General features: G+C 34.9%; 3 protein-coding genes, 1 long non-coding RNA gene and 1 pseudogene across 5 annotated transcripts; 4 read left to right on the top strand and 1 right to left on the bottom strand.

Annotated features, from left to right (window-relative positions):
- Nucleotides 1–96: 96 nt before the first annotated feature.
- LOC104751223 (mitogen-activated protein kinase 15) lies at nucleotides 97–4,018 on the bottom strand. The gene is made up of 11 exons (XM_010473132.2): nucleotides 3,537–4,018; nucleotides 3,023–3,431; nucleotides 2,796–2,923; nucleotides 2,612–2,671; nucleotides 2,021–2,170; nucleotides 1,675–1,830; nucleotides 1,351–1,488; nucleotides 1,198–1,271; nucleotides 825–926; nucleotides 469–694; nucleotides 97–374 (listed from the first exon to the last, which is right to left on the bottom strand). Exons 1-11 carry the CDS (start codon nucleotides 3,783–3,785, stop codon nucleotides 300–302), a joined length of 1,767 nt encoding a protein of 588 aa, XP_010471434.1. The 5' UTR covers nucleotides 3,786–4,018; the 3' UTR covers nucleotides 97–299.
- Nucleotides 4,019–6,354: 2,336 nt separating this feature from the next.
- Nucleotides 6,355–7,233, top strand: LOC104753823 (glutathione S-transferase T3-like). The gene has a single exon (XM_010476018.2). It carries the CDS (start codon nucleotides 6,355–6,357, stop codon nucleotides 7,231–7,233), a length of 879 nt encoding a protein of 292 aa, XP_010474320.2.
- Nucleotides 7,234–11,013: 3,780 nt separating this feature from the next.
- On the top strand, nucleotides 11,014–12,201 carry LOC147925834 (uncharacterized). The gene is made up of 5 exons (XR_015583519.1): nucleotides 11,014–11,117; nucleotides 11,247–11,431; nucleotides 11,526–11,723; nucleotides 11,808–11,906; nucleotides 12,030–12,201. It is a non-coding gene; the product is annotated as an uncharacterized LOC147925834 (long non-coding RNA).
- A 1,038-nt stretch (nucleotides 12,202–13,239) lies between these two features.
- Nucleotides 13,240–13,961, top strand: LOC104753821 (lectin-like protein At1g53060 pseudogene; annotated as a pseudogene). The gene has a single exon (XR_015585040.1). The product of XR_015585040.1 is annotated as a lectin-like protein At1g53060 pseudogene (transcript).
- Nucleotides 13,962–23,463: 9,502 nt separating this feature from the next.
- On the top strand, nucleotides 23,464–24,758 carry LOC104751221 (lectin-like protein At1g53070). The gene has a single exon (XM_010473131.3). It carries the CDS (start codon nucleotides 23,756–23,758, stop codon nucleotides 24,566–24,568), a length of 813 nt encoding a protein of 270 aa, XP_010471433.2. The 5' UTR covers nucleotides 23,464–23,755; the 3' UTR covers nucleotides 24,569–24,758.
- Nucleotides 24,759–25,490: the final 732 nt, after the last annotated feature.

The raw sequence follows: 25,490 nt of genomic DNA, 5'->3' as shown, positions 1-25,490 counted from the left end.
CCCTTAATTTTCTAACTCAATTTAAAAGCTTATGTGAATACGAATTAAGAAGTAGCATAACGGTTTAACCCGCAAAAATACCCAACTCTTTCTACATGATTCGGAAATTGGTTTCAATTTCGAGTTATGATACAGACAAAGTTACATCGGTAACCAAGTGTTATAATCACAGTCCCCTCGTAGTATTGATACAACAACCAAAACCTAAACCCCTGAGTGAGTGAGAAACCAAACTTTTGCTTCTACAACTCCGTAAATAGGGGAACAAAATAAATTAAACAAGAAAAATAAAAGAAACACTAAGAATTGTGTAGAGATGCAACTTTCACAGCCATCTCAGCAACAGTCTCATCTTGTTCCTCTGCTATGGGATCCTGCAAGATAACACAATAACACATAATTTCTCGCACAAGATCAGTAAATTACAAACATTCAGGCATCTAAGAAATGGGGTTTCTCTTCGTTTACCTCAGTTTTGGTTTTAGATTGAACACCTATGCATTTAGAACCACTGATGCTAGAGCTTTTCATCAGGTTGCGCGCACTATACCCTCCTCCTCCATTTTCTGTACCTTCAGGTTGTTGTGAAGCTTTGGGACTTTCTAAGGTTGAAGCTACAGCAGCTGCTGTTCTTCTCTCAATATCGTTGCTGCTTTCTTCAACTGTTTCATTCTTGGATGTAGGAACTCGCTCTCTGAAATGCAATGCAAGAAGATCAATATATGCTGGCTGGCTATTTATTTTGAAAAGACCATCACTTGATGCAGAGACGATAGTTTTAATTTAAATGATAGAAAGTCAGAGATTTTTCTATATGGTTGTACCTTGGTAAGGAAGCATGCTGTCTCTGAAGTGCGTTACTTCTTCCTCCCTGACCTTGATTTTCTTCAAGATGAGCAAACTGCCTCCTAAATCGATCTACCCCACTGCATCGGCAAAGATAATGTTTTTCTCAGCCAAGTTTCTTGAAACCAAGAGACTATTACATTTCTCCAATATCAACATTTCAACATATAAACCTAAGATGCAAGCATTTCACAGCAATCAACAAACGATGTTCCAAGATGGGTTATCACTAAGACTCCTGATTAAGCACATATCACCCAAACTTCTAGAAATTCATTGCAGCAAATTCACGATATTGGGTAGTTCCCGTTCGTATTAGCTTGAGAATGTATATTTGATCAATTAGCCAACCTGGGGTACATGAAGCTGAGCTGATTGCCACCACGAAGGTATTCCTCCAGCATCTGAGGATGATATTCTAATATCTACGGTTTTTAAGTAATCCATTAGAAACACGAAGAGAGGAGAATCAAAACAAAAGAAGAGATGTAGAAGGGTCATCACCTCTCGGTAAATTAACTCTCTGATATCATCTTTCGTCAATTTCTTTCTCTCAAACTCAAACTCAAGCTTTGAAATCGGCTGTGTCGATGGTTCTCGCTCTGAACTTGACAGACCACTGAAGTATGGATCAGCTAATGCCTGTAAATACAGAGATATTAAGGATTTGAAAACAGTAAACATAGAATTGTAGTTTGCTCTTTGATGTTTCATCATCCTCAAGGTTCTGCATTGACGTGCCCTGTAGTACTGCCTCATGTACAAATGCACATAAAGATTCTGGTTCTGCAAATAAGGAAAAATAGAAAAAAAATAACTTCAGCTTACTTCTTCAGCAGACGGACGATCTTTTGGATCAAAGGCAATCAGGCGTTCCAGAAGGCGGAGGGCTGAAGGATCTGCTTTAGGGAATTTTTTAGCGAATGGGACTGGTTGTTTTTTCCTCATGTTGCCAAGATATCTCCTAGCCTTATCATTTCTGATCTGTCAATTTAAAGATAGCATATTCATTTATAATGCAACTCAATATTACTTTCACTGATGGAAAAACGCTTGATCAAATAGTTTTTCAACTACTGGATAGTCTTTTTCTTCTTCCACAGAAAAGGAGAGCTATAGCTCAAGCTTTTATCCTCTGAAGGACAAAACGACCATCTCAAATATTATAACTGACCTTTGATATCGCCTCTGGAGATGGAGTGCCAAGAAAATCGGTCATTATATCCAATTGGTGAACCACGTTTTTTCCAGGGAACAACGGCTTCCCTAAAAGCATTTCGGCGAATATGCAACCAACACTCCAAATATCAATTGCAGGGGTATACTGGATATAGAAAAAGTAGAGTTAGCATTAGATAATTAATTAAGCTTGAAGCAGAGGTCATAATACAAAAGTGGACTCAATAGGCCTACATCATATTCTAAGAGACAACGGAGGAGAACTTCACATGGAAATATATATTGCACGAAAAACAGAGCTCTATACAAGAAAGCACATGCTAAAAAAGGTCTTTCCAAAGAACTCCTGACATAATTAATACTGTAGACCTAAAATTCAGCATTGGTATTGAAGCAAGTTCTGGATAAAGCACAATGTTAGACTGGAACACAGAGCAGAGATCAAATGAAGGTGATTGATGAACAAGAAATAAAACAACCCCCAAGGAAATGACAACGAAAATTGAGCCAAAAAAACACAGTAACACATCTTCCTACATGAAACCAAGAAGATACAAGTCCATTCTGCTGAGAATTATAAGCTTACTTTGGAGAAAAAGGATCCACAGAGTTCAGGGGCACGATACCACCGAGTAGCAACATAATCCTATTAAAATAAAAGTTAGTCAGAGTGAGTACATTTAGCACTAAAAGAGAATGGTTCTCTAATGAAAATAAAGCCTAAGAAACAGACTGCTTTTTCACAGTGTTGAACATAAATGATGACTCACAGTCCAAAAAATAGCGGTAGGGGCATCATTAAAGGAAACACGAGCTAGACCAAAGTCACAAATCTTCAATTTGCAATCAGCATTAGCAAGAATGTTCTTTGGTTTCAAATCCCGATGAAACACATTGGCTGCAAAAACAGAGAAAACGTAGCTGTGCTCAATAACCTTTATTTATCATAATAACACACAAGTGAAAAAAAGAGAAATCATGAGAGAACTAAACTAACCAGCATGAACATACTTCAAACCACGGAGAAGCTGATACAAGAAAAACTGATGATGGTCAGGAGTTAAATCATCATTAGCTTTAATAACCTGATGAAGATCAGATTCCATCAACTCAAAGACAACATAAACATCTCGAAACTCTCTACGGGAAGGAGGAAGCATGATATGTTTAATCTCCACAACATCAGGATGAAGAAGCAAACGTAACAACTTAATCTCCCTAAGAATCCTAGTCGCATCAGAGATATGATCAAACACATCGTTGATCTTCTTGATAGCAACTCTTTCTCCAGTGTGAGTATCTATAGCAGAACCAACAACTCCGTAGCTACCTTTGCCAACAACTTCTTGAATCTGATACCTATTTGCTTCTCCATACTCAGTGAAGAATTCAGAATTAGGTATTATCTGAAATTAAACCAGATTCATCCATCATCAATCAAATCAGATTTAAACAATCGAAATACGAAAAAAAAGTCACAAAGCAGCAAGCACGAATCTAAATCTAAATACCTTCTTCTCCATAGGTAAGTGATTTCGTTTAGGAACCTTAATCTGTTTTAGCTTAGAAGGATCGAAATCTTCAAAAAAAGTAAGTTTTGTAAAGTCTCCGTCGTTGTTAGGGTCGTCGGGAATAGAAGAAACGGTGGGAGGATTGTGGTGAATCTGATCGTGATGATTATTGGAGGAAGAAGAAGAAGGACGGCGTTGAAAAAAAAGCCAACGACGAACACCGTCGACGAGATTGCCACCACCACCCATCGATTTAGAGAGGCTAAATTAGTTATAATAATCACAGATCTTTGTTTGGGAGAGGGGGTTTCAGATTTTAACTCTCGACCAAGCGTTTCTTCGTTATTGATTCCACATTATTCGCTGTTTTTTTTTTTTTTTTAATCTCTCCCGAGGAGTTGAAAACATGTTCTTCTTCTCTCTCTGTACTGTTTTTTTTTTTAATTTATTTTAGTTTCCCTAATTGTTCCAAGTTGAAATCTTGCAAGAGAGAGAGACGCGCGCAGGAGAAAGAACCAAATTGGTTTGATTTTTTGGTTTAAATGCTCGGTTATCCTAAACCGGTGAACTGATCGTCACACTTTACTTTTTGGGCGTTCGCGTGATGTTTAAGGGGCCTTAGGGCAAGTCCATCAAAGGATTTAAGCAATTGCTTAACGGTTTCTAAAGTATTATATGTGATTAAAGTTATTTTTTTTGGTATGATTTAGTTTAGAATCGTTTTTTAGCTAAGATGTTTTTGGTATGTTTAGAAATTTAGGTGTGTTAGTTTCTGATTGGGTGGGAGAAAAATAAATTTTTCCTTTTATTTTTTTGTTAATTATATTTCTCTCTTCTCTCTCTTCTCTCTCGTCTCTCTCGTCTCTCCCCTTTGATCGACAGAAGAAGAAGAAAAAATGAACCGACAAGGCGGTGGTGGGATTGAAGAAGAAGAAGAAGAAATTAACCGACAAGGCGGTGGTGGACAACGGCTGAGATCAGCTAGATTTCTTTGCTTTGCTCCGGCGACCTCTCGTCTCTCTTCGGCGATTTTATTGTGAGAAACGTCTTTGCTCTCGGCTTTGCTCCGGCGATCTCTCGTCTCTCTCCAGCGATCTCTCTCTTCTCTCTCGTCTCTCTCCGGTGATCCCGTCGTATGTCCCCCTCCCCACTTTCTTTTCTTCTGTGTTGTTTTGCTGAATTCCAAATCTATTACTAAAAAACTCCGATTTCGATTTGTGTTTGGTTCGGTAACGAATCGATTTAGACTAGTGAATGAATTTGAAGTTTTGGTGGTGAATTTGCATTTGAATCTGGTTAAATCATATGCCCATGAATCAAAAATCTTGTTTTTTATGTGTAATTTGTTTTCTTGCGATCTCCACTGACTTATCAAATTGCCAATTCAGCTTGCTGGCGGCAATGCTGCTCTTGCTCTTGCTCTTGTATTATGAGTAGGGTTCAAAATCTTTGTAAAAAATAGAATGAGTATTGTGTCTTCTACCACTGAAGTTAACATGGTTGACCTCTTAGATGTGTGTTTCTCTGGTAGTGTAAATTGTTTATTTTAGATGTGTGTTTTGATTCTGTTGATGTGATTTTGTGAAATTGATATCTTGATAGCTCTGTAACATCGTCCATATATATATGTGTTGTGTGGATGTTAACTTGCGTCTTCCTTTTGATATAAGCACTACGAAGATCTGTATAGGGTTCCATTACATGTGACTAGAGATGTCTAGTTTTTTTTATTGATTTTTTTCTTTTTATTTGATCCTCTCTTCTTCTTCTTTTTTTTTTTTGTCTTTCTTCAATTCGTTTGATCCATGTTTCTCTTTTAGGCAAATCTTGAATTTGTCCCTCCATCCTCTGTTTTATGTTTTGATTTAGGTTTGAATAAACGCCATTGTTTGTAGAGAGACAACAACATATGGTTTAATTGTCTTAAATGAGGCAATTCAACAAGGTATTTGTACATAAGTATTTGACAAAGACTCTTGAGTCAAATGTGAAAGGAGCATGCTATGAGACAGCTTTCTTTGTTTGGTGTCTTTTGGTGGTTATGTTCGATTCTATATATTTCTATGTTTGTTTGTGATGAGTTGTAGTAAATCTTGTGTTAGGATTTGTATTATTGTCTTTTTATCCTTTTCTTAAGAGTGATACTATTTCTTTTTTTTTTGGTTTCTGAATTATTTATAGATGGGTTTTCAGAGTTGCTAAGCTGACAGAGTAGTAGTGAGATTGGGAAGATGGGTTTATTGAAGAAAAAGGATTCAACTTCAGCTCGCTCCTCTACTTCTCCCTGCGCCGATTTGCGAAACGCTTACCACAATTACTTCAACAAGTGAGTTTCGTTTCTCCTTTTGAGTGATTCTGCTAGTGTATAATTTCTTCAGTTGCTGGCTTTAAGGGTCTTTGGTTGGTCATTGTTGTCTCTTTCTCTTTCTTAGTCTTTCGGTTATTTGCATCATGAATTTGCATCATTAAATTGACAAGAACTGTTTGGTAAATGTCACATTTAAACACTCAATGCTTTGAAACTTGTCATTGTTTGCTTGTATTGTCACACTTAAACACACATTGTTGGTTGTTGTCACAGTAATACACTTATTGTCTAGTGTTAGGTTATACTCAATGCTTAGTAGTTGTCATTGATGGCTTGTTATCAATATTTAAAAACCAAATACACTTACAAGGTTACACCTCACTTCTAGTTATATATTAAGTGTTTAGCTGAACCTAAACACATACCTTTCTTCTCCTTTACACACATAACCAGACAATCAACCCTTCATTATTCTCGATCCTCTTTTAAACTCAACCCAGAAACTTGCCTATGGACCCATTTAGTGAAGCTTTAGGTTGTGTGGACCTGTTAAGTAGTCAACAAGAAAGCCACACCCTTGAAACCCATTCGTATGCTGAGGAGGGACCTGTAGGTGAACAGAAATCAAAGGAGCGTAGAAGGAAGTGGTCACACACAGAAGATGTGGCCCTCATCGGTGCTTGGCTCAACACTAGCAAGGATCCAGTTGTTGCTGTCGATCAAAAATTTGGTACTTTTTGGTCACGAATTGCAACTTATTATGCTTCAAATCCTAAGCTAGTTGGTGTAGAAAAGAGAGAACCTAGTCATTGCAAGCAAAGGTGGCAAAAGATCAACGAAACAGTCTGCAAGTTTGTTGGAAGCTATGAGGCTGCAACAAAGCTGAAATCAAGTGGCCAGAATGAAGATGATGTAATGAAAATGGCTTATGAAATCTTCTTCAACGATTATAAGGTGAAGTTCACACTTGAGCATGCTTGGAGGGAGCTTCGCCATGATCAGAAATGGTGTGGATCCAATTCTGCGAAAGGTAATGGAGCATCAAAGAGAAGGAAGTGTAGTGATCTTCACTCACAGTCATCAAGCTTGGTTCCAGTGAATGATGTAGAGGAGGAAGCTCGGCCTACTGGTATTAAGGCAGCAAAGGCGAAAGGTAAAAGGCTTGTGAACAAGCCAACCTCAGCTCCAGAAGGCTCTTCCCTTGTTGAGTTTCAGAGCATGTGGGAGATAAGACAAATGGAATTTGCCTTGAAAGAGAAACAAAGTATAATTGAAGAGAAGCAAAACAAACATAAAATGCTTGACCGTCTACTTGCTAAAACTGAGCCTTTGACTGAAATGGAAACCGCTTTGAAGAATAAGATAATAAATGACATGTTGTCAAGTTAGTTTCAGTTTGAGTTTATGTTTGATGTGTTTGTTATGTTGTGTTTAAGATATTTACCGAATGTTTGTCAACTCTTGACTATTAACGATGTATTTGTGTTGTTTTCTCTCAATGTTTGCTTGTATTGTTTCAGTTTAACTTGTCTTAATGATATGCATAACTCTGTTTCACCGAATGATTGCTTTCATTGTTTGCTTGATTTGTTTCAGTTTAACTTGTCTTAATGATATGCATAACTCTGTTTCACCGAATGATTGCTTTCGTTGTTTGCTTGATTTGTTTCAGTTTAACTTGTTTTAATGATATGCAATGGTCAAATGATTGTTATGTCTCCTTCCATTAGGATTGCCGACAAGAAGAAGAAGAAGACAAGAAGCTGTTGGTCACGGACAAGAAGCAATCACGGACCTGCATCTTTTTCTCACGGACAAGAAAGCTTTTGCTTAGAGTCACATGTTATGTTCACGGACGAGAGTGTCATGCCTTTGTAACACCACAAGGTCATCAATATATAAGACCATCTTCGTAGACACATAAATATCAAGCTTTTTCATCTTTGTACCCACAATTTGTACCCACAATATCAAGCTTTTTCATCTTTGTACCCACAATTTGTACCCACAATATCAAGCTTTTTCATCTTTCTACCCACAATATCAAGCTTTTTCATCTTTCTACCCACAATATCAAGCTTTTTCATCTTTGTACCCACATATTCTTCTTCTTCTACAATATTATTCAAACACTTTATCAAGCTCTTCTTCTATTTTTTTTTTAAAATGGCATCTTCTTCTAATAACATTGAAGAAAAGATGGATGAGTATTTTGATCAAACACTCAACAATTATTTTGATCAAGCAATCCAGAATCGTTTTGATCAAGCAATGAATCCGTTGGAACCTGAGAAGAAGAAACGAGTCCACATTGAAAGAAAACGTGAAGAGGGTCACCAACGCTTATGGGATGACTATTTCCGTGAAGATGCAACATATCCTCCTCAAATCTTTCGTCGCCGTTTTAGAATGAACAAACCCTTATTTATGCGTATTGTCGAACGACTCTCAACAGAAGTTCCATACTTTGAACAAAGAAGAAATGGTCACGGAAGGCTAGGTCTTTCTGCAATACAAAAGTGTACAGCAGCAATTCGTATGATGGCGTATGGTTCTGCAGCGGATGCGTTTGACAAATACCTCCGTCTTGCTGAAAGCACTGCTATGTTATGTTTGGAAAAGTTTGTTGAAGGAATAGTTCATTTATTTGGAGATGAGTATCTACGCAGGCCCACACCAGAAGATCTTCAGCGACTACTCAATATTGGAGAGGTACGCGGATTTCCCGGGATGATAGGAAGCATAGATTGTATGCATTGGGAGTGGAAGAATTGCCCGACTGCATGGAAAGGTCAATATACACGTGGATCTGGAAAGCCAACAATTGTTTTAGAGGCTGTAGCTTCACAAGACCTCTGGATATGGCATGCATTTTTTGGAGCTCCAGGTACATTAAACGATATCAATATTCTCGATCGCTCACCAGTTTTTGATGACATATTACAAGGTGTAGCTCCCAAAGTAAAATACTTTGTCAACGGACGACAATATCGTATGGCTTACTATCTCACCGATGGTATTTATCCAAAATGGGCTACTTTTGTCAAATCAATTTCAATGCCACAAGATCCGAAAGCATCGTTATTTGCTACGTACCAAGAAGCTGTACGTAAAGATGTCGAACGTGCTTTTGGAGTCTTGCAAGCTCGATTTGCCATAGTCAAAAACCCAGCTCTTATGTTGGATAAGGTAAAAATTGGAAACATAATGAGAGCATGTATCATATTGCACAACATGATTGTAGAAGATGAACGTGATGGGTATACTCAGTATGATGAGGCCACATTTGCACAAGTAGAATCAAACCGAACTCGGAAGTGGATTTCACGTATTCTACAGACATCCCTTCAAATCTCAGAAATATGATGGGCGATACGATAACCATTCGAAATGAAGTTCGTGACAAGAAAATACATGACCGACTGCAAGCGGATTTGGTTGAGCATATATGGGAAAAGTTTGGCACAAATCAATATTAAAATTAATCATTTCGTAATTTATTTTTAATATGCTTTTATGTAATGTTTGTTTAAATTTTTATTAAATGCAATATTTTTAAATTTTTTAAAGTATACAAGTCTTATGAATTTAAACAAAATACCATAATAATTTACAATAAAAATATATATATACTTTTTTAAGAATCTCAAATTTAACAACCTTCAATGGACGCATGAAATATCTAAGTTTCTTAAGAAATTCTTAATTTCATTTTTTTCAAAATTTAAAATAAAATATGTTTTAAGATACTTTGGTTAAATCCTTAGAGCTTCTTTATCGGGAGCTTTTAGAACGAACTCTTAGCATAACTATGATTAAAAATAAATCAAAAATAGAAAAATAATAAGAATTCGGTTCTTATTTAGGAGGTTTAAGAATCTCTAAGAGGTGGTGACGTATTCGTTTCTCACTGGAAGAAAATTTTGTTATATAAAAAAAAAAAAATTGGTAGCCTTTTTTTTTTTTCTTTAATCCGGATTACAGCGAAATATTCAAAAACTTGATATTGGTTCAGTACATTCATAGACTGTAACTTATGATTTAAACGTATTTTGGGAAAAAAAAAAAATAAGTATATTGTTCGAGCATATGGATGTATGCAAAAGTCCCAAAGTAGTGATTGACTAGTCCACGATTTTATGATAGATGAGACTATCTAAGGTCAACGGATGAAGTGGCTGGTTATATATTTGAAGCTAGAAAATCAATGGGTTAAGAGACTCCTATTCTTTTTTTTCTTATGTTTGTTGGGCATTAGACAAAGTAATTAATGAGGGAGCTAAAAAAGGAAGCTTCTAGAACAGAACAACAATTTGAGAGACAAAATATTAATATTTTTGTACAAGTGTATATTAAAAAAAAAAAAATTATTACCTAGGGTTTGTTTGACTATCCTCTTTCTATAGAAAACGTAGCAGTCGCTGTGCTCTCTCTCTACTCAACTTGTCGTTACAAACCATGGAAAAGAGGCTCACGAAATACTCGACATCCACCGATGTCTACTCTTCTTTCTTTCTTATGGCTTTATTCTTTGTTCTTCTTCTTTACTCTACTCTGTTTCTGGTTTGTTCACAATTCGAGTACTGGACTTTGTCATTGTTTCGGATTTTTTTAGGTTGAACCAGTTCAACATCATGTGCATAAAGTCACGAATCCTTTGCAAAAAGGTATGAAATAGGCACATCTATATTGATTGATCTGTCAATTTTTTTTTTTTTTTTTTTTTTGATTGTGAACTGACGATAATCTTGTCTTTTTTGTTATGTTGATTTTAACGGTACGTAGCTAATAAGAGAGAGATGAATGATTTGGAAATCAAAGATAAACGGAAGAAGCAGAAGAAACACAACGAGAGATATGATGAGGTCTCCTATTCTGATCTACTATATATGCTTATAAAAGCTGTGATATTAGTTTTTTCATCCCTACAGACTTAAACGTTTTACAACATTGAATGTTTTCCTTCTGTTTCTTTTGGAATGAAATCTTTACATTAAAATCAAAAAAAAAAACATTGAATGTTTTTTTGTTTGTTTGGAGAAGATGCAGATGGAGAAATACGAGAAGGTCAGATTCTAGTACATTCATTATTTTTTCCCTCACTTTTCTCAACTTTCACTTGAGAACTACAACTTACGTTTTTTTGTGTCGTTTTCTTATTCTGTAATTAGGAAATAGAAAAATTGAGGAAATCTTTGAAAGAGATGACTGAAACAGTTAAAGAACTACGGCACATTATTCAAACAAGTGCCACACGACCTAAACCATTCAGAGTATATGTTTTTTTTTTTTTTTTTTTTTTTTTTTTTTTTTTTTTATGAATCATGATCATCATATGTTCTTTCTTTTTTTTACATAAGTTGGTTACAAAGAAGTCTTATTTATTGTTTTCTCGATGTCAGAACCGTGATGTGTGCAATTTCGGAGATACATGATGGAAACAATAATCGGACCCTTTTTGTCGAGGATTTGATATTTCCGTTCCTAGGCATGAAATCAAGAGAGCGTTGTGGAAACATTTCAGTTCATGTGGAAAGGTCAAAAGGGTTTATGTTCCCATAGAGTGTGCTACCGGTGTTGCCTTGGGGTTTGTGACTTGTCCCCTCCACTCTCAACTTACATGCAAACGCAAAAAAAAAAAAATTAAATATTTGACTTTATTTTTTCTTTTCTTTTTACAGATTTGCTCTCATTGATCTGGCAAATCGTTCTACTAGGGGCTTAAAACTCGACGGAAGTGTCTTGGGAGGACGGATCCTCTATGTTAAGAAAGGCACATCTACAAGGGAATTGTACAGCCTTAGGGGCTTCAAAGGCTGTAAACGTTGCTGTCATCGTAGGCCATCATACGGAAGTATCGTAACCTACTATGATAAAAAGTACTGGCACAGAAACAAATTTATTGATTCTTGATTACAGAGAGTCTGTAACTAGCCACTAATTCGGGGCTCTTCATTATGTAGGCCGTGGTGGTTGGCCCCGCCTATTGTTGGCACTCGCTTAAGCAAAATTCGTCGTTTTACAGATGTTATAGATAGGTTTCACAAGAACGGCACCGATTGGTAGGCTTTACAGATTAGTATTGGTCTTTTAATTTACCATTGCTGCTAGCTACTTGTTTCTCGACCAGCTAATATCAAAACTATTTGCGAGAAATTTGAAGTGTTATTGGTGTTATCTTGCAGGCAATCAAACCTGTACAAGTGGGACTAATTGTTGCTGCGATGTCTGTGAAAGTTGCATCTCTACACAATTCTTATCATGGTACCAAAAGAATATATTATATATATATTAGATATTTTGGAAGACACTGTCAAAACGAGCTTCATGTTTTATTTTATTTTTGGTTTGACGTTAGCTCCTTCTAAATTTTATTTCGTCATTTTTTTTTGGTTTAGCTCTTGTATAAATGATATTTCGGTAATGCTAGTAGAGACATAGCTTAATTACAGGGGACTCGAAATCGCGGGGGACTTGAAGTCCTTGTGTCATATAATAATGATCCTTCTAAGTACTAATGGATATAGCTTAATTTATAGTAATGGTACCAAATGAATTGTATGCGTATGAAGTTTGTCATTATATTAAATAATTAGAAAAAACTATATTTGGATTTTTGAGCTCAAAATGAGCTTCATGTTTCGCTTCTTTTTTTGGTTTAGCTGTTGTATAAGTGATATTTGTAGCAGAGGACTCGCATAGTTTTCTGTGATGTTCTTAATCTCTTTTTTTTTTTACATCGATGTTCTTAATCTTTTATAGCATACATTTAATTTTACAGCATAAACTGTAAACAAACAAACCTAAATGGCTAACAAGATTGATTAAGCGAAGAATCATCAGCATTGCATCTCTTTGACTTCTTCTCAAGAACATATAGCACGACTCTACGGCTGCGATAATCCGAATGCCATTGTGTTTGTTCGACACGTCCAATCGCGAAATCTTTCAGTGTGGATTCTAAGAAAAATATTCAAGAACAGCATCTGCCAACAACAACAAAAGAAAAAACAAACAATAGAAAAAGATTCACCATTCCGTAATTCTCCTGCTAGGAAGATTCTATTTTGATCGCCGTAAAGTTGCAGAAGCGTTTTTATATACACAAGTAAAGTAATGAAGAAAAATATACCAAGTTAGCCAGAATAAACCAATAAGCCTATTTACACTGTATACATACTCAAATAACCATTAAACCAAAAGCAGTTGGCCCTTGTATAGCCCATATAACCATTATCTCCGCCGCCGTCAAATCCGATTCAGATTCCGATTCCGTCTCCGAAGCCAAAACGTGAACTTACCTGAACTATATAGACTCAGATTTCTTACTTACAAAACTTACCTAATCAGATATAGATTCAGATTCAATCGCATCAAGTAACTTTGAAGGCGTGATTCCGTCCTTCTTCTTCTTACGTCTACTCTTTTAAAACTTCTTTCAATTTCGACATCACTTCTCGCAAGAAAAATCCTAATCCTGGTCATGGCCTCGCCTTTATCGTCGTCCCCCACAATAAAAACGACACAGTTTCCGGGTTTAGGCTACCTAAGTATTGTGAACCGGTTTAACAACGGTAATCCCAATAACCATCTCTTTGCGGTCGAGTTCGACGTCTTTAAAGATGCGTCTCTTGGCGACATTAACGATAACCATGTTGGTATCAACATTAATTCGGCTAACTCGACGGTTTCTAAGAAAGCCGGTTATTGGATTCAATCAAGAACCGGAGGTATAAACCGGTGGGTGTTCAAGGCTTTGAAGCTGAGTGATATAATGGATGCAAGGCTTGGATCGAGTACGAGAACGCTAAAGTGACAGTCACGATCGGGCCTTCACAGGAGAAACCGAAGAGGCCATTGATCGAAGCAAGGGTCGATCTTTCGAAAGTATTTCACGAGAAAATGTACATGGGTTTTGCTGGTTCAATGGGACGTGACGCCGAGCGTCACGAGATCTCGGACTGGAGTTTTGAGAACAGTGCCAAAAACTAAATACAGGGTCGAAGTTTTATTACTGTCGTTGAATCTCGTGATCCATCGATCTAGCTTGTTTGATAATTGAAGCTAATAAATGCCTTGGTTATTATGGCCTATCGTGACATGTATCTACTTTTCAGATTATTACTAGAAAGTTTTTACAATAAATGACCCCGTTCATTTGAATATTCACTTCAGTAGTCAATTAGAAACTACTATACGCGTTTTTAAAATTTGAATTTTGAATTAATGGGCCGTATTGGGCCTATCTTTTAAACTCTATTAGACTTAACATAAACCGCCTACAGCGGAAGATGCAGGAGCGTCCGATTAGAGCATCTAGCGGATCAACGGTCGATACAGTATTAATAATATATAAACGCGTTTATTGTCAAGACTCAAGACGCAACGGATAAATATTTTCACAATTCATCAGAAACTAAAAAAAAAAAGTTCTTTTTCTCTATTTCTTCGGGAAGAATCCACTCGATTAATCGAAGATCTGTTACTAAAATTTGTAGATTAGTAAGTTTCTTTTCGATATTATATATATCGCGAGTTTGGTTTTAGGATATATAGATTGGTGTAATCGATCTTTTACGTTGTACTGATCTAGGGTTTTAACGGATCTTGGAGGATGCTTAATTTGTCGTGATACTGCTACAATCGTCTAGGTTTTTTGATGGTGATTATGGTTAAATTCCTCACTAATCTTTCGCGATTTGTTTTTTATTTCTGATATCCAAGTTTTCTCATCGTTTTGTTTTTTTTTTTTTGTTTAGGGCTTCGAAGAAGCTTGTCACGGCTTGAAATCCGTCATCGAGGTACTGATCTAGGGTTTTGATTGTAATTGGAGTATGCTTGATTTGGCCTGAATTTGCTACCATCATCGTCTGGGTTTTAGATTCCTTCCTTATCTTTCGCGATTCTGTTTTTTTTTTTTTTCGATTTCAAGTTTTCTAACAGTCGCGATTTGTTTTGTTGTTTTTGTTTTGTTTAGGGTTTCGAAGAAGCTTGTCTCTGCTTGAAACATGTGGTCAAGGTATATATATCGCTTGTCTTTCCTGATTTTAATTTTGGTTTTTGTTTTTTGGGTTTTCAGTTTTTGAGGGTTGAAATCGAACAAGAGGACAAACCTTTATGATCGATCAGTTCTCTCGTCTATGATTTTGTTTTGCAATTGATGACATCAGTCTTGGGATTTATATATCCAAGTCATCTGTTTTTCAAAGGCTTTTTTAAAATTGTTCTACGGAACTTGTTGGTTTTTGTTTTTAGGATGGTTTTGTTTTGTTTTTTTTTAAAACCCAAAGAGATTCGTGGGCAGACACTAATCTAATGGTGCTCTGCCTGATTCTTTTTGGGGACATTGTCCCAAACGGAATCGGATATATTGGATGGGTAGTACATGCATGTTGGGGAAAAAGGAATAAAAAGAGTTCACAATTTGACTCTCCCCGAGTTAAGACATTGAAAGAAGTCACAGACTTTGGGTTGGATGGTATAAACGACCAACCCTTTGTTTGATGGGGGAATGACCAACGGCTTATGAAGTCTATATGAGACAGAGGCTCTATAAAGGGGAAAAAAGAAAAGAAAGATTTTACAATTTGACTACCCCTGACTTAAGACATAGAAAGAAGTCACAGACTTTGGGTTGGATGGTAAAAACGACCAACCCTTTGTTTGATGGAATCAGACCAACGGCTTAAGAAGTCTATAAGACAGAGACTGTGTATAAAGGGGAAAAAAGAAAAGAAAGAGTTCATAATTTGACTACCCCTGACTTAAGACATAGAAAGAAGTCACAAACTTTGGGTTGGATGGTAAAAACGACCAACCCTTTGTTTGATGGAATCAGACCAACGGCTTAAGAAGTCTTTAAGACAGAGAATGTATAAACGGGCAAAAAGAAAAGAAAGAGTTTACAATTTGACTACCCCTGACTTAAGACATAGAAAGAAGTCACAGACTTTGGGTTGGATGGTATAAACGACCAACCTTTTGTTTGATGGAATCAGACCACCGACTTAAAATATGAGGCATAAAGACAATAGTACTTGACAAAAAAATAAGACAGAGAAAGAAACTAATAGACCAACGGCTTAAAGAAGAGTAGACACCACCGGCTTAAAGAAATAAGACAAAGATCTTTGACAAAGACAATGGAGTGATTAAGACTTGTTGGATGGTAAAAACGACCAACAGATTAAGAGAAAGAGGTTAAAGATAAAGGCTGAACCTAATACTAACAGACCAACGGCTTAAAGAAGCTATAAGACTATGGAGTGGACCAACGGCTTAAAAAAGATTTGACAAAGATATGTGACAAAGACTTGTTGGATGGTAAAAACGACCAACACTTGAGTAAGACTTGTTGGATGGTAAAAACGACCAGCAGATTAAGAGAAAGAGGTTAAAATAAAGGCTGAACCTAAAAACTAATAGACCAACGGCTTAAAAAAAGAGAAAGACAAAGATATTTGACAAAGACTTGTTGGATGGTAAAAACGACCAGCACATTAAGAGAAAGAGGTTAAGATTGAGGCTGAAACTAATAGACCAACGGCTTAAAGAAGTTATAAGACTATTGAGTGGTTACCAACGGCTTAAAGAAATAAGACAAAATATCTGTGACAAATACAACAATGGAGTGGTTAAGACTTGTTGATTTATTGGATAGAAGACTATCATAGCTTCAAAAAATGAGGTAAGTATCAAGCAATTCCATTAAATGAAGACTAACTAATCTTAATTTCTGCAGGTTATGTGCTTCTGGAGCCGTTGAGCCGTTGAGAAGAATTCCAAGTGTAGCAGACTTCTTGAACAGGTATATGCTTTCAAACTTGTTTGTAATTATGATTCATTTTTGATTTGTTCAGGTATATGCTTATCTCTGTTTTGGTGCTTGTAAGTATCATAGGTTCTTTTTTTTAGTCGCCTGTGTTATGCTTAAAAGTTAAATACCTTAATGATTATTCTACTGGTGTGAATGAAGTTTTAAAATTCTGCATCATTTGTGCATAAGTATAATGGTAGTATTTTCTGTTGTCTACGATAAAAAGGTAGATTTTATTATGGAACATTACATTGTGTTTGTGTATAAAATACTTATTATCTCTGTTTTGGTTCTTCTATGTAAGGTTTCTCATTCTATGATATGTATGCATCCTGGAGTAGTTTTCTTGAATCTCAGATGTATATGTTTTGCGCTATCCTCTAAACCCTTGTTGATTGACTGATGATAGTGTTAAATTCTACATATTGTACATTTTGCTTGAGTCTTTATCATACAAACTGATTAAAAATATCTTTGTTATGGTACTAGACTCTAATCTAAGTCTTATTGGGTTGTTGGGGCTTGGAATCTATCGAATTACTAGAGTGTGCAATGGATCTTTCTTGATTTTCCTACCTTATGGTCATCATAGTAGGCATGTAGAAGAACTGCTATGATATTCTCTGCTCTTTAGAGTTGACTAATTGTATTCTATGTCTAATATTCTGTATCGGTTCTAGGAACCGTAGTTTGCTATAGTTGTTAGACTTGAAAGTTCTTCTAATACACATATATGTTCAAAGTCGAGTCTTTTGTTTGTCATTCGGCAAAGTAGTGCATTTAGATAGAACATTGTATAAGACTATAAGAGTCATGTTCTGTTACGTTTTTATATGAAACGACGCTACTATCACTGTGTATATATCTTGTCTATTTCATTTTTGGATTCTATCTGTAATCTTTTTAAGAAAGGAATATTTTATATTGTCTGTTTGTTCGAATTTCAACTTTGGTTTTGTCAATTACCAGTGTCTCTGTAATGTTTTTTTGCTTTGTGTTACATTATAAGATGTCTGGTGATCATAGTTCTTGCATTTTGGTTAGTTGTCAGATTGTCTTTGGATGATGCATTGATTCTCAGAAAATTTACTGTGGTAGATTGACTTAACTTTATACTTATTCTATCTCTGCTTTTGGGCATGTATGTATCATAAGATTTCTTGCTTGTGTCTTTGTGTCATGCTCTTAGTCAGGGTGGCTCAAACATACAAAATGACATTCTCAAATTGTGCATCATACACTGATTATTATTGTCGTACATTCTACATGTATACTCATTGTGTATAATATACTTATTATCTCTGTTTTGGTGCTTCTATGTAATATAAGGTTTCTCATCCTATGAACTGTACGTTTTGCGCTATCCTCTAAACCCTTGGTTATTGATATCTCGGTATTCTCCATCATTAACTGATGATTATAGTGTTAAGTTCTACATATTGTAAATGTTGCTTGAGTCTTTACTATATAAAATGATTGAATTTATCTCTCTTATGGTAATAGAGTTTAATCTTAGTCTTATTGAGTTGCTGGAGCTTGGAAAATCTATTGAATTACTAGAATGTGAAAGGGATCTTTCTTAATTTTCCTACCATGCTTTTTGTTTTAATAACACTTTTCTATGACTGATGTCAAAATCAGAATTTAGTACTCTAATTGTGTTCTATGTCTAATACTTTGTATCGGTTCTAGGAACCATAGTTTGCTATAGGCCCTGTTCCTTTGGTGAACTAGACAAAATATCTGGATACAGTATCAAGATCTGGACGCAACATCTAGATGATGTTCGTTTGTGTTATTGGTTCATGTGTCCATAAATTGTATCTCGATTCAATTATGTTTGTTTTGTAATTTGATCTCTGTATCTGGATACAATATATGTAAAATACCAAAAAACCTTTTATTTTATGTTGAATATGTTTTAGTGGTTTAAATTTACTTATGTTTTTTTGCTTATTTTCATATATATTAAATAAATATTTAAAAATGGGATTTTGTGTTTTTGGTAGAAAAACAAAATTTTGCAGTTTTGGCAGGAAAACAAGATTTTGCGAGTTTGGCGAGAAAATAAAATTTTGCATTTTTTGCGGAAAACCGTAATTTTGCGGTTTTGGTAAAAAAGAGATTTTGTGGTTTTGGTGGAAAAACGAGATTTTGCGGTTTTGGCGGGAAAACGAGATTTTGCGGTTTTAGCGGGAAAACGAGATTTTGCGGATTTGGCAGGAAAACGAGATTTTGCGGATTTGGCGGGAAAACGAGATTTTGCTCTTTTGGCGGGAAAACAAGATTTTGCGAGTTTGGCGGGAAACATAACCTTGCGAGTTTGGCGGGAAACATAACCTTGCGGTTTTGACGGGAAAACGTTATTTTGCGGTTTTGGCGAGAAAACAAAATTTTGCAGTTTTGGCGGGAAAACGAGTTTTCATGTTTTTGTGTTTTTTGGTAGGAAAATGAGATTTTGCGGTTTGACGGAAAAAGCGAAATTTTGCGGTTTTGGCAAAAAAATGTAATTTTGCAGTTTTGGTGGGAAAATGAGATTTTGCGGTTTCAGAGAAAAATGAGATTTTGCAGGTTGGTGGATGAAGAATTGGAATTTTAAAGTTGTATGTATATTAGAATTGAGAAATAATATTTTGTAATTTTTTAATTAAAATAGTGGTAAACTCATCCAAACTCTCTAAAAAATCTCTTCCAGAAATTCAGTTTTTTTTTGATGAGTTTTTAAAATGTATCGAGATATTGTATCCAAATGAGTTCCTAATTGTTACTAAACGAACAACAATAAGCATTTGCATCCAGATATTGCATCTGGTTCACCAAACGAACATGACCTATATTAGTTGTTAGACTTGATAGTTCTTGTAGTACACATATAAATATGTTCAAAGTCGAGTTTTTAGTTTGTCATTCGGCAAAGTAGCGCAATGAGTTAGTATTATAGAACATTGTATAAGACTGTAAGAGTCATGTTCTGTATGTTTCTAAGAAACGAAGCTACTATCAATGTGTATGTTCTTTGTCTATTTCATTTTTTTTTTTAGTTCCATCTGTAATCTCTTAAGAAAGGAATATTTAATATTATATGTTTGTTTGAGATAGACACTTCGATTTTCAATTTTGCTTTTGTCAATTACCAGTGTCCTCTGTAATTGCTTTTGCTTTGTGTTACATTATATAAGATGTATGGTGATCATAGTTCTTGCATTTTGGTTAGTTGTAAGATTGTCTTTGGATGATGCATTTGTGACTTTAGCGTTTTGATTCTCAGTTTATTTATTGTGGTAGATTGACTTATACTTTATACTTATTATCTCTGCTTTTGTGCATGTATGTATCATAAGATCTCTTGCTTGTATATGCCTTTGCGTCACGCTCTAAACTCTTGGTGATTGGCTCAAACATACAAAATGACATTCTCAAATTGTGCGTCATACACTGATTACTATTGTCCTAGCATTCTACAAGTATACTCATTGCCTTGATTTGTTTACAATACATTGATTGTATATATCTGTGTTATGGCCTTGATTTGTTTACAATACATTGATTGTGTATATCTGTGTTATGACCCTAGTTTCTATTCTTTAGTCACTTAATCTTACCACTTGATGGAGATTTGAGCTCCAATGAATCACTAGTGTATCCATTTAGAAAGTGCAACGAATCTTAGTTTGATTTCTGTGTTAGTTATGTTTTTGTTAAATAAAACAAGTATGGAATTGACATACAGTTTTATCATCCCCACTATAGGCATGTGGCATAATGAGTCTTTGCTCTTTGTGTATACTAAATGTCTTATGCTTTATTAATCACTTCTCTGTTTCTTACAATTCAATTTTTAGAACATTATAAGAGTTTGTTAGATTATTTCTGTTTTGTTTGTAATTATGATACAATTTTGATTTGTTCAGGTATATGCTTATCTCTGTTTTGGTGCTTGTTAGTATCATAGGTTCTCTCTTTTAGTCGCCTGTGTTGTGCTTAAAAGTTAGAACCCTTTGTGATTACTCTACTGGTGTGAATGACATTTTAAAATTCTACATCACTTGTGTATAAGTATAATGGTAGTATTTTATTTTGGAACATTACATTGCGTATAACATAATTATTATCTCTGTTTTGGTGCTTCTATGTAACATAAGGTTTCTCATTCTATGAAATGTATGCATCTTGTAGTAGTTTTCTTGAATCTCAAATGTATATATATGTTTTGCGCTGTCCTCTAAACCCTTGTTGATTGATATCTCGGTATTCTGCATCATTAACTGATGATTACAGTGTTAAATTCTACATGTTACCTAAGTCTTTACTATACAAAATGATTGAAAATATCTCTCTTATGGTAGTAGTCCTAGAGTCTAATCTTTGTCTTATTGAGTTGCTGGAGCTCGAAATCTATTGAATTACTAGAATGTGAAATGGATCTTTCTTGATTTTCCTATCATGTTTGTTCTTTTAATAACACTATTCTATGACTGATGTCAAAATCAGGATTTAGTACATTTTTATCATCATCATAGTTGGCATGTGGAAGAACTGCTATGGTATTCTCTGCTCTTTAGGTTGACTAATTGAATCGTATGTCTAATATTATGTTTCGGTTTACAATATTAGTTGTTAGACTTGAAAGTTCTTCTAGTACATATATATATATGTTCAAAGTCGAGTTTTTTTTGTTTGTCATTTGGCAAAGTAGAACTTTGTTTCGGTGTGCAATGAGTTAGTATTATAGAACATTGCATAAAACTGTAAGAGTCATGTTCTATTACGTTTTTGTGAAACAACGCTACTATCAATGTGTTTATATCTTGTCTATTTCATTTTTTTCAATTCGATTTGTTTGTTTGAAATGGACACTTTGAATTTCAATTTAGGGTTTGTCAATTACCATTGTCCTCTGTACTTTTTTTTCCTTTGTGTTGCATTTTGGTTTATTGTCAAAGTGTCTTTGGATGATACTTTTGTGACTTTTGCCTGTTGATTCTCTGAATATTTACTGTGGTAAATGGACTTAACTTTTTTGGGAAATATTTATTCTTGTATGTTTATCCTAAATTATACTCCAAGTAAGAATTCATCATCAATGTCGTATGGTTAGTATGAATATTCCAAACATATGAAATGATATTTTATAATACTTATTATCTTTCCTTTGGTGCATGCATGTAGCATAAGATCTCTTGCTTTATGAATGTATTTTGTCTTTGTGCCATGCTCTAAACTCTTGGTGATTGGCTCACACATACAAAAATAACATTCTCGAATTGTGCATCAAAGACTGATGATTGTTGTCCTAGCATTCTAGTTCTACCATACTCATTGCCTTGATTTTTTTACAATACAAATTGTAAATATTTGTGTTATGGCACTAGTGTCTATCTTTAGTCACTTAATCTTACAACTTGATGGAGCTTAGAACTCCAGTGAATCACTAGTGTATCCAATTAGAAAGTGCAACGAATGTTAGTTTGATTTTCCCGTAATTATCTTTTTGTTTAATAATACAATTCTGTAATTGACATACAGTTTTATCATCCCCACTATATACATGTGGCATATAGAGTCTCTGCTCTTGTGTCTAATAAAGGTATATTATGTTTTATTTAATCACTTCTCTGTTTACTATTCTAGAACATTATAAGAGTTTGTTAGATTTATTTCTTAACATAGGACACATGTGATTAGTAAAATATGTCTAGATTTATTATGTTGGTTGTCCAATTTTCTTTTGATCATTCTTTTCTTGAGATGACACCATTTTGAATTCTGCTTCATGGTTTTTGCATAGTTAAGAGTGGTAAAGTCTTTCTTAGGAATATTTATTCTTGTAACTTTATCCTAAATCATACTCGATTAAGGGTCCATGAATGTCTATGATTTTGTTATGCGTATGGAGAATACAAATACTTTTACTTCATGGTTTTGAACTTGAATTGTTTGTTTAAATAATACTAATACTAATACTTTTCATGATCGAACCCATAACTTGAATACTGTTAAACTAACTAAACCAAATCAAATTAGTTTCTCAAATATGAACAGAGGTATATATGGTGGCAAATACCTTGCTGTAGAAAGTTTCATCTTCTATTAGAAGATTGGACCAAAACGTGATGACTTGTATACCATATTTAAGGGGAAAATCATAATACATAGCATAACTAATTAACTATATTGGAATTATTTTAAATATATAGTCTATGTCTTTTATAATAATTTATAAAATAGTTTAAGAGGTATCAATCAAGCTAAGATTCATTGCACTATAATTATAATTTAAATATATTCTAGAATTATAATTTAAATATTATACTATAATTATTGAGAACTAGAGCATCTCTAATGGCAATATTTTGTAATATTATTTTAGGTTAATTTTCTTATTTATTCAAAAATTTAAGACAAGTGGCATATCAGGTTCTTAATAAGAACTCAAAGGTTCTTACATCTTAACAAAGATCCTCTCCTAACTCTCTTTCCTTTTTCTTGATTAATTTTTATAATTTTAATGTTACGAAACCCTCTAAGAAGCTCCCATTAGAAGTGCTTTTAGAGATATTGAAAACAGAAATGAACTATTATTAGCATTAACAAATACAAAATTCACTTTGTATAATACTAAAAAAAATCTTTTAAAAAATTAGTTTCGGTATAACTAAATGAAATATGTTAAGATTTGATTTTATATGAATGAGAGAATAGTGTTAGGGAAAGCGACGGACCAACCTCATCGTACTAGTCATTTTTTTTTTGTTATCCATGCTTTCATTCAATTATAGTGGATACGAAAATTTAACTTTTTTTGTTTTTTCTTTCTCATTTGGCCACCACCACTCATAAAGTCTTGTTTGCAGCATCGTGGCCACAGAAAAAGAAAAAAAGAAGAAACGTTTTTGTGCATTTTCAGAAGTAGAATTTGTCATATAACGCCATAATTCAAATTCTTTGTCTCTTTTTTCTTTCTCAATGTCCATTATTTTAACACAAAGCCAAAAACCTTTCTTGATATCTTCACCCTCTAATCGCCTTTTATAAAGTTGATCACTTTCACAGTTTCACTTCCCAAATTCCCAAAAACAAAGCGAAAAAAAAAAAATGAAGAACCAAATGCTCTGTTTCACCACTCTGTTCATAGCTATCTTCTTCACCTCTCAATCCACAACCACCACTGCTTACAATTTCAAATTCAATTCCTTTGGTGGTAATGGCACCGGTCTAATATCATTCCGTGGAGACGCTGAGTATGGTCCGAACAGCTCCGGAGCCATCGCATTGACACGAGACAACATCCCTTTCTCACACGGCCGAGCTATTCACATCAGTCCAGTCACTTTCAAGCCTAACGCTACGTCTCTCTACCCTTTCAAAACCTCTTTCACTTTCTCCATTACTCCTAAAACAAACCCTGGTCCAGGTCACGGCCTCGCCTTCATCGTCGTACCCGCTAACCAACACGACGGTTCCGGTTTAGGTTATCTCAGTCTTGTGAACCGAACCAGCAACGGTAATCCTAATAACCATCTCTTTGCTGTCGAGTTTGATGTCTTTCAGGACAAGAACCTCCGTGATATGAACGATAACCATGTCGGAGTCGACATTAACTCGGTTGATTCGGTGGTTTCGGTCAAATCCGGTTATTGGGTTATGACAAGAAACGGTTGGTTGTTTAAGGATTTGAAGCTGAGTAGTGGAGACAGATACAGGGCTTGGATCGAGTACAACAACAATCACAAAGTCATCTCCGTTACCATTGGTTTGGCACATTTGAAGAAACCGAACCGGCCTTTGATCGAAGCAAAATTCGACCTTTCCAATGTGGTTCACGAGGTAATGTATATCGGTTTCGCCGGTTCGATGGGACATGGTGTCCAGCGTCACGAGATTTGGGACTGGGCTTTCCAGAACTGAAGAAATAATCGGTTCTATTTGGTTCGAGATCATCGGTTTTCTTTTGGTTTGTTTCTGGTTCACTATCTGTCGTGACTTTAGCTTGCGATAATTGAAGTGAAATAAATGCTCAATTTTATGGCTTTACCGACATTGTGATGAATTATTGTTGTCTCAGATTACTAAAAATCAACGACGTTTTAATTCCTGATTTAGTAGTATCTCCAAATTTTTATGTTAGTCATTTTTAGTAGTTTTAAGTTTTAACTAACATTTTCTCAGAATAATTAAGTAGACTTTGAATGCTTCCTCTGTTTCACAAAAAATATTATTTTAACAATATTATTTTGTTTCAAAATATATTAATTAAGCATAAATTTCTAATTTTAACCTCATTTTCGTTGAAAAATATCAAAAATCAATTTAAATTCAAAGAGTATATGAGATATTGTAATATATTTTATTAATTTGTGTATAAAGTATCAAAATGACACATATTGTGAAACAAAGGAAGTATTGTTTAGTTATCACATTCACAATCAAATAACAAAAACAAACATAAGCAAACAAACGAACCGATAGATACGTTTCGGTCAGGCTCAAACGGATACTACGTAGTTTTGTGTATAAGAGATAAGCAATAAATAGAAACCAAAAAGTATTCGAAGAGATAAACAATAAAAGCCCATTAAAAATTGCCCAAAAATAAAAAACGACTGGAAGTGAATAAGACTAATATTCATCCATATCATCCATGTCATCATGTAACAAAGCTTGTCTTCGACGAATTCCGTATGGGAGGAGACTAAAGATACTGTAGGAGGTGGTTAGACTTAGACCACTTCGCCATATATATGTAAACATGTTGAGATAACCTTCCAAACACATACAAGCGAAGTCAAGAACAATCGTTTCGTTTGTTTTGGAGGATACATGTTAGTGG

Source organism: Camelina sativa, chromosome 16, assembly GCF_030686135.1.
Source record: "Camelina sativa cultivar CO46 ecotype springtype chromosome 16, ASM3068613v1".
Lineage (NCBI taxonomy): Eukaryota > Viridiplantae > Streptophyta > Magnoliopsida > Brassicales > Brassicaceae > Camelina > Camelina sativa.
The sequence above is the reverse complement of the archived record's forward strand: the minus strand, read 5'-3'. Positions and strand labels throughout refer to the sequence as shown.

Bases quoted from the DNA above. Each gene is read 5' to 3' on its own strand.
- LOC104751223 (XM_010473132.2), bottom strand. From the start codon at position 3,785: ATGGGTGGTGGTGGCAATCTCGTCGACGGTGTTCGTCGTTGGCTTTTT. The intron at 2,171-2,611 runs GTAAGCTTATAA...TTCTATATCCAG, and splicing joins GTGGATCCTTTTTCTCCAAA to TATACCCCTGCAATTGATAT. The intron at 695-824 runs GTACAACCATAT...ATTGCATTTCAG, and splicing joins CAGCATGCTTCCTTACCAAG to AGAGCGAGTTCCTACATCCA.
- LOC104753823 (XM_010476018.2), top strand. From the start codon at position 6,355: ATGGACCCATTTAGTGAAGCTTTAGGTTGTGTGGACCTGTTAAGTAGT.
- LOC104751221 (XM_010473131.3), top strand. From the start codon at position 23,756: ATGAAGAACCAAATGCTCTGTTTCACCACTCTGTTCATAGCTATCTTC.